Source organism: Pseudochaenichthys georgianus, chromosome 14 (genome assembly GCF_902827115.2).
Source record: "Pseudochaenichthys georgianus chromosome 14, fPseGeo1.2, whole genome shotgun sequence".
Lineage (NCBI taxonomy): Eukaryota > Metazoa > Chordata > Actinopteri > Perciformes > Channichthyidae > Pseudochaenichthys > Pseudochaenichthys georgianus.
In genome coordinates, this window is record NC_047516.1 from 3,379,471 (window position 1) to 3,388,896 (window position 9,426).

General features: G+C 40.8%; 1 protein-coding gene across 1 annotated transcript; it reads right to left on the reverse strand.

The window, feature by feature from the left end:
• Positions 1-3,475: 3,475 nt before the first annotated feature.
• btg4 (B-cell translocation gene 4) lies at positions 3,476-7,538 on the reverse strand. Its single transcript, XM_034099604.1, has 4 exons — positions 7,066-7,538; positions 6,024-6,158; positions 4,239-4,518; positions 3,476-3,994 (listed from the first exon to the last, which is right to left on the reverse strand). The coding sequence occupies exons 1-4, from the start codon at positions 7,236-7,238 to the stop codon at positions 3,785-3,787; spliced, it is 798 nt and encodes a 265-aa protein (XP_033955495.1). The 5' UTR covers positions 7,239-7,538; the 3' UTR covers positions 3,476-3,784.
• Positions 7,539-9,426: the final 1,888 nt, after the last annotated feature.

The following is a 9,426-nucleotide window of genomic DNA, read 5'->3' on the forward strand; positions in this document are numbered from 1 at the left end:
TTTATAAAATATTTTTTTTTTATTTAATGTTGCAAAACAAAAATGACCATGTTCACGTCTTAAAGTCATCCTGAGGACTTAGTTTTGGTTTAAAATTACACAACATCATGTATGTGTTGCTTTCTTTGGGCTTGTTTTCAGACCTGGTTGCTTATTCCTCTCAAAGCTGGCAACAGAGTGGGCGCAGTGTCTAATAGTAGCAGCAAGCTAACGAGAGGCTACGTTCAGCTGGTGACTCGGGACAGAGAAAATGTCAGGAGTTTGGAAGTATTATAAAATTGAAAGCGAACAACCAACACTTTCAGAGACTTTTAAAAGGAAAGAGAAACTGCCCCAGAACAGTGAAAAGGCCAACACAATAACAGCCAAGATAGCTGAATTCATCGCGTTGGATGACCAGCCGTTATCTGTTACCTTTTTTTCTCTTAATGCATAAAGATCGGATCGGGAAAAATCGGTATCGGCAGATTGTCAAAATCAAATGATCGGAATCGGATCGGGAGCAAAAAAAGGTGATCGGGACATCCCTAGATAGGAGGGATCACCTTCTTTTCAGTATTGAGTACATGCTTTAAAATATCAAATAGGGTACAATAAAAACCAAATGAATCCTGGGAAATGTTTGCACAAGAGACAGTTACACAAACAACACAAATAGAGTCTTAAATATAACAGTGGTGAGCAAGAGAAAAACAGATGGATTTAGTAAAATAAAAGTGTGTTTTACAATGATATTGAGCAAGTAATAAGTAAGTATGCACATCATTTTGAAAACTTTTAATTTCATTTTTTATTATTTTGATAAGGTGCATATTAATGAGCATATAAATACAAGATGTGAACATGCTGTAGGTTAGCAACAATACGAATGGGCAGGTAACAAAAACCCAAACATTACAAGTGACAATATACAGATATACAATGAATAAATACAATGCCTTGTGCAACGTGTCAAATTACAGTAATCACAAATACGTTGTATTGCACATGATGTTGCACCAATCTGCAGAGCCTATATTCTTAGAGAGAGTAATACCTGGGCGACTGGACGGTTGGCGGTTCAACTCCCAGCCCTTGCTGTCAACAATGGAGAGATGTGTGAATGTTAGTTTCCTGAGCAGGTGGTGCCTTGCGTGGCAGCCTTCGCCTCAGTGTGACTGTGGGAGAATGTTAGAATGCTGACATGCATGGATTTCTGAATGCAGTCCATTCACTGTTTAATATGGGGCAACAATTAATGCAGGTAAAACATACCAAACTGTCACAGCGTCAGTGTTTACTGCCCCCACTGGCGGGTTCATCCCAGCAACATACCTGCCAGGGCAAGTCGAGGCATGGCCTGAGACATGGGCACACACACACACACACACACACACACACACACACACACACACACACACACACACACACACACACACACACACACACACACACACACACACACACACACACAAATCCAATCTCACGTCATGTTTAAGAAAGATAGCCGGTTATTAAAACATCTGTCCAATTTCACGGGGTGTGGGTCCTTTCAATTCTATCATCAAATGCAGAAGAACAGAAACACAGCATTATCAGCTTGTCCGGCTCTTGTCCCCACACACACACACACACACACACACACACACACACACACACACACAGTTGTGTTTCAGTGGGCAGCAGCAGCGACCGCAGGTAGGACCCGTTACAGGATTGTTCTCTTTACCACTGTTTGGATTAGTTTTGATAATTAAATGATACAGAGGTGGAGAGAGATTCCAGGAATTGGTCTTCTTAATAATCTTTTTTGTGGCATTATTAAGTAGAAATTGGCTTTAGAGAAATTCGTTTTTTACCTGACAACAAATATTCTTTGGGAATAAATAACTGAATTGAACAGATACACTGGGAGGGAATCAATCAAATGGGCTCTTGAGGGTTTGTTTAATTATTTAAATTGTTTTATTTGTATTTCCGTTTGAGAAATGCTCTGAAGTAGACAGGGTTTCAAACAAAAGACACATTGTAAAGCATAACAATGATATTCAAATATATCAACATACTCAATAATATCCAGAAAGCAAAATTATTGTTTGCCAAAATGATTCCTAGAAAATTATCCTCCTGTTTGCTTAGTTGTGTATTTATATTTAACATTTCTCTTCACTCTGGCATAAGCTTCAGGTCTCACTCAGCATCTCGTCTGCGTCCTGAGGGTGAAAGTTATTGGGGTTGCTGTGTAGGCAGTGCTGTTAGCCGATTGTTTCTACACACCAATCATTAACTACACCACCAGTACAACCACCACCACACACAGCCATACTACAGCTTTCGGACTGAGCTGTTAAAGAGGCCCCATTTTGATTTGTGGGGATGGGGGGTTCCCCTTTCCTGTCTTTGAACATATACACGTCTGCAAAGGCTAAAATCCCAAAGTTCCCTCCAGAGGGAGTATGTAACTGTTGCTCTTCTATTGGCTAGCGCTCCAACACATTGCACGTGATAGACTAAGGGGCGGGACATCTCCAAGCGGTTGACCAATCAGAGCAGACTGGGTTCTGGTTTCATACAGAGGGTGAAAGGAGGTGCTGCAGCACAGGCATGAGAAAGATAAAGAGCTTTTTGAACATTAAAGCATGGAGACATGTAGAGACACTACATACTGATATACACCTGAACATCAGCAGGAGAGGACTCTTTAAAGTAGAGGCACTACATACTGATATACACCTGAACATCAGCAGGAGAGGACTCTTTAAAGTAGAGGCACTACATACTGATATACACCTGAACATCAGCAGGAGAGGACTCTTTAAAGTAGAGACACTACATACTGATATTCACCTGAACATCAGCAGGAGAGGACTCTTTAAAGTAGAGACACTACATACTGATATACACCTGAACATCAGCAGGAGAGGACTCTTTAAAGTAGAGACACTACATACTGATATACACCTGAACATCAGCAGGAGAGGACTCTTTAAAGTAGAGACACTACATACTGATATACACCTGAGCATCAGCAGGAGAGGACTCTTTAAAGTAGAGACACTACATACTGATATACACCTGAACATCAGCCGGAGAGGACTCTTTAAAGTAGAGACACTACATACTGATATACACCTGAACATCAGCAGGAGAGGACTCTTTAAAGTAGAGACACTATATACTGATATACACCTGAACATCAGCAGGAGAGGACTCTTTAAAGTAGAGACACTACATACTGATATACACCTGAACATCAGCAGGAGAGGACTCTTTAAAGTAGAGACACTACATACTGATATACACCTGAACATCAGCCGGAGAGGACTCTTTAAAGTAGAGACACTGCATACTGATATACACCTGAGCATCAGCCGGAGAGGACTCTTTAAAGTAGAGACACTGGCTGATATACACCTGCAATATGTCCCCTTTAAAAAAGATGAGCAGAAAAATGAAATCAGAGGAAACGGGTTTCGATGAACCAGCAGAGCTGAGAATGAGTCATTTATTTCTTTTCAATTGACAGTTCAATGTTACTTTATTCACACTTGCTTTAATTTCAGTTTAAAAAACACATTTAGAAGGGGGAATCATTAAAAATTCTTCAATATTTTCAAAGGATTAAAAACACTTAAACATTATTAATTTAAATCATTAACTCTCATTGATAATAAACCTTTTTAAAGATGCATAAACTGTCCTGAAATTGTCCTTTTTTTTGCTGCATACAGGTCTGTGTTGCTTTGACCCGGCATCATGTCGGCAGAGCAGTAACCCGATTCTGGTTCTAGGTCGAAGGCTTACATTATCGGGACTTGCTGACCCAGTGGTACTTGTCCACACGAGGCCCAGCGAAGGTGAACGTGGCTCGATGGTTCTTGAAGCTTTTCTGGTAGGGGAACTGCGAAGGTGGACCTCCGGCTGGGGGAGGAAGAGGAGGGAACGCATCCCCTGCGAAGGCCTTCCTCTTCTCCCTCAGCCAGGTCTGAGGGGCGGCTGGAGCGAACTCGCTGAACTGAGGAAGAGGAGCAGAGGGTCAGAGGTCAGCAGAAGACAGTAAAACATGTGAATCAAATGGCTACCAAATACATGATAGTGCCGAGTACAAGTACCTCAAAATTGCAACAACACTTGAGTATATGCTTTCTTCCAAATGGTTTGCCCGATTTTGGAAATGTCTTCAGATTTGAGAAGTTGGAAAACACTTCAATAAGAAATCTAAAAGTATAATAAATGACGCTTTGTGTTTTTAATCCTACCCGGTAGACGCTGTTGGGGTTGCTGACGGTCGGGATGCTTTTGGGCTCTGGGTTGATGGTTGGGATTGAGATCGAGCTGAGAGATGATTGGTTGCTGCTGCTCATGCTGCTGCTCATGCTGCTGTTTTTGCTGCAATCCTCCTCGTCCGAAGAGCTTCCCGAATGGATGTCCAGGCTCGCCCGCTCAACGGCATCTTGGATTCGGCGGGAAAATTCCTTGTCCATACGTCGACGGCTCCCCACCACGGACACGCAGAATGGGGTGCCTTGTTCACCGTACCTGCAGAGAGGAAACATCTTTAGAAGCATTTTGGTTTTTGGCCTCGTCAATCTAGGTTATTTCGCTACCAGAAGTGCCAATATTTTAACGAAAATGCTGGAGCTGGGGAGATCTATCGATTGCTTTGCCTCCAACATTAGCAAAATGTAGCCCTGCCCTTTAGCAAAGCCTACATTTTTGTCCACTTTACTCTAAATCAGTGTTTCTCAAACATTTTCATACCAAGGACCACTTAACAAATAAAAAAAACACTCGCGGACCACCTAACTCCACAGGTATCCAAATTCACATCGTTTTTTACAAATCGCCTGATAATGGTACAAACAAGTGGCCACATGTGTGATGAAGGTGTTGTGCTGGGCTATATCATGCAATTGAAAGTGGAACTTAAGCTCGCTCCATTGCGGAGATATTCCCGTGAGAGTGCGGAAAACTTAAATGTATTTATTTATTTAAAATGTGAAATGTTACCAATATACTCATGGACCACTAGGGGGCGCTCACGGACCACCAGTGGTCCGCGGACCACACTTTGAGAAGCACTGCTCTAAATGGTAATTTGCTGTATTGGAGAACACATCAAACTAGATATTGAGACCACAAATTAGTCAAAAGGAAAGCAAGTGAGATGTAGGGTAATGAGACAATATTTGAACAAGAGGTTGGAGCTGAGGAGATATATGGATCGCTATGCCTCAAAAGCATACCCTACATTTGTAAATGTTACTATTAAAAAGACTATAATTTACAAAATAAATTAAACGGTGAATTGAAAAGTATTTGAAACAAGAGATTGAGACCATAAACTCGTCGAAAGGTCAAATCAAGTCAGATGTAGGAGGTTCACTTTAAAGACCTAAATGCTTATGTGTAAGTGGAGTCGCCCCCTAGTGGCCATTAGAAAGAATGCAGGATTAACGCAGTTCCTTTTCAGACTTCAAGGCTATATCCACTTCATTCATACAGCCTATGCCAAAAACATGTTTTTACCATTTATAAAAAGCAAGTTTCATAACCCAGCATGAACTTAAGGTTGTGCATGAGCACCAGTCATGTAAAAAGGGATAAAAAGGTTATGCTAGCCTCAACATACCATTAAAAAGGGTTAGCCTAGCCTCAATAACATACCATTAAAAAGGGTTAGCCTCAATTACAGACCACTAAAAAGTTAACAGACTTTTAAAATGTTATCATTTATAAATCAAGTTTCATAACCCAGCATCAACTTAAGGTTGTGCATGAGCACCAGTCTTTAGTAACAGTCGTGTAAAGGGACATTCTGGGGATAAAGAGTGTTGTCCAAGCCTCAATAACATAACTCTAAAAAAGGTAATAGACAATTGTCCTTTATGAGACGAGCAGCAGTGTGAAACAGTAAGTTATAATTACCCAGCTAATGAGAATTGACAGTGAAAAGCTGCCGTTTTTGGTGCAAACTAATAATTTAAAACTTATTCTGTATCAAGCTTTTCCAATCATCTACCAAGTGATTTTAGCAGCCTGACCTGCAGGACACCTCTCCAGGGTCGACCCACACAGTAATCTCCTGAGGGAGGCCCAGGTCCTGGTACCGGACAGCGCTGCGTTCACAGACCAGCTGCAGCACGGGGTCATGCATCCGCACATTCATACGGAGACACCTGAAAACACAGCATAAAACACAACCCTGCTGCAGCAATATGAAGTGTGCAATATATACCTGGCTGATAAATCCTCAGAACTGTTACAGGATGTGTAAATTGTGTAACTTTTTATTATAATTGTATCGTTAGTATTTATTTATGAATGCGTCTTAGTTAACATTAAGCTGGGTCCCGTCTACTGTAACAATGGAAATGTCCCCTCTGTGCGACTGATGAAGGTATTCTGATTCTGAAGTGAAAGGAGTTAAATACTTGGAATAAATAGATGGAAAAATATTCATTTAAATAATTAAACCGGACAGAAATAAAGAATGCAATACATTTATTTTTACATTTTTTGTAGATCTACTTTATGCATTTCTGCGTCAATGAGGAAGAAGACCTCCAGCAATAAAAACATGCAAGTGTACAAACATGTAAAGCTTAATGTATGGTATTTATTTCCTATTGAATTAAAGTTTCTTTGCTTTCATCTTTAAAACATTGCAGCATTTGCATTTTTCCCAGTTTTATCCAAACAGTCATTTACATATTTATTAATACATATTTTTTGCTCTCCATACTATTGTCTTCTGTTGACAATGAATAATGTTTAGCTCTAGTTCCAACGGGTTAGCTGCCACCATTTACAAAAAGAACAAGTTACCTTTCATACATATATGCAAGAGTATAGTTTAACAGTAGCACAATTAGTAAAACAAGTCATAAAGTCAGCAAAAGGACTTGGTAATGTCTCATCTAAAGTGGTGTTAGCTACCCGATGCTACTGATTGAGTAGGATGTTAATGATCAGAATTGAGCAGGGGTTTGTTGGCGGTTTTAATTTATCAAGATAATTAAATTAAGTCTGATCGAGTATGTAGATTCTTAAGTTTGTTTAATGGTCCTTTCTTAAAGCATTTACCTGTAGGCCTGTCCCTTCGTAGGTGCGTTGGGGTGCCAGTGGTTCTTGTAGTTTTCAAACAGAGCTGAGGTGAGGGCCGCAGCAAAGCCCTCCCTGCCTTCATTATCCACACAACCATACCTCTTCACCAGCCGAGCAACAAAGAACACTGCAGCAGCAATCTCCTCCTTCATGGCTACACCTTCTGACCTCTTAGCTTAGCAACAACCTGTCAGAGTAGACTCAAAACGGTACTGTAAAAAAAACCTCTACAGAGAATAAAACACGTGTAGGGTGATACTACTGTTATAGAAAAACATAAAACTAACAAGACGACAAACTGGAAGCCGGACAAGTTAAGCAAACATATTTGCTGCTGGAGCGAGAGAACTCAGCTTTGATTTCTGATGCTTTTACGCCAATAAAATAATATATATCCACATATATCTTAATGTCTGTGTGAAGCAGCAGCTTGTTCAGTCGTGGTGGACACATCAAACACTAAAAACAGTCACTCCCTCCTTGGTTTCCCATGAGGTTAAATAAAACAGTTCAGCTGTGTGACAAGCTCACACACCTGAAGCTGGTTGACTTGATTCGTGTGTGTGTGTGAGTGAGTGTGATAGTGAGTTGAGTGATTGATACATTAAAGTTACAAATAGTTAAAACATTGTTTGAATGGAAATATTATTGCACCACTTTTTGTACAGAATTACACAGGCCTATATTTATTTGTACAATCCCATCAAAGAACATTAAGAAAGGATTACTTTACACTCTTAAATATGTATGTATCTGTAATATATCAGACTTTTTCCTATAATTTAATAAAAACAAAGATTTTGAAAAAGGATATTATCTGTTATTAAATTCAACAATTCTACTATGATGTAAGAAATATACTGTCAGCCCTCTTGGACCTTACATTTATTTTGTATATGATCATATTGCTGAACTTAAAAGAAATAAATAAAAAAATTGACAATATCGAACAAAACTTAAAAATGCATAATCTAAAGTATTTTTTTTAACATATACATCTGTGCATAGTACAACACCTGTATATAAAGACGAACAACATGCATTTCCTATCCACAAATATTTAACAGTTACTTGTTGTGTCCCCGTAGCCAAACAGCTACCCTGTCTGGAGCTAACCTATAAGCTAGGTGGCTAATGCTAACGGCAGTCAGAGAACGCCCCGCCCCCGATGACATCACGATAGAACGTTTAAAGGCGCACAACAGCAGGCCCTCGGAGGCTCATTTGCATATAGACGAATAGAATGCCTCGCCCGTCACGTCGCCACAAAAACGTTCGATGATGTCGTCAGAGGCTCCGCCCCACCGCCGATGACGTCACAGCATTTCGCTCTGATGTGTTGAACATTCCACGAGGGGGACCAAACAGAACACAGACACGCATTGTTCACGTTGACCGTGGACAGTAGCTATAGTTGACAACCCAAACAGACGACACGAGCAGAAGAAAGGAGCTTCTTAACAGAGATTAGCAGAAAAACAGCATGGCTTATTTAAGTATCGAAGTGTTCGCTGTTGTAAAACCCCCTCCGATTGGACAATGCCACGTAACCATCAACCATTATTTAAAGACTTTGGTAAAAAAGCACTGGCACACTGTGGAGTCCGGCGTGTATGACGAGCGCGGTTTGTCTCTGATGGTCGACATGTGTCAGCACCTTGTTGATGTGTGTATCTACATTATCATGGAAGACATCAGGCCGGTTGTTTCCGACTGGCACAGGAAGGCCCCACAGATACACACTCTTGTAAACCCCAGCAATTTTTTCTTTGGTTTAGATGAGACTGATATCCTGGTTAACCTTCGACAAATCCTTCCGAAGATGTTCGCTAACGTTTTTAAATTCCCGCAAACGTTTCAGTGCGACAGTTTAGATTATTTCATCGAGCTAGTTGCAAGAACGGTGACGTGTAAAGTCAACTCTCGCATATCTGGGATAATGGACTCCCGCCCGATGCCTTCGACTCAAACCCCTCAGTGTAACTGCATATATTTCACCACCCTGAACTCCATGCTTACTCTATTGACCTCAACACTAACATGCATGTACACATTGGACTGTCAATGCACCTCGAGCATCAGTGCAGTGGTGAACATAAACCACGGAGAGGGAAAGGCCCGGCGCGTCTTAGAGCACGGGCGCTGCGAAGTTACATATATTACCAACAACTCACAGGTCATGAACATATTGGCGGAGGTCACTGAGGGTCGGCGTACAGATCTTGAAGAGGAAACAGCAACACGGTGGTGCGATGACTTACTCAGCTGGAATACCAGCAGTGGTCATAGTTGCAATTGCTCAGATCACAGTTCAGAATATACAGAATCTGAAATAACCAA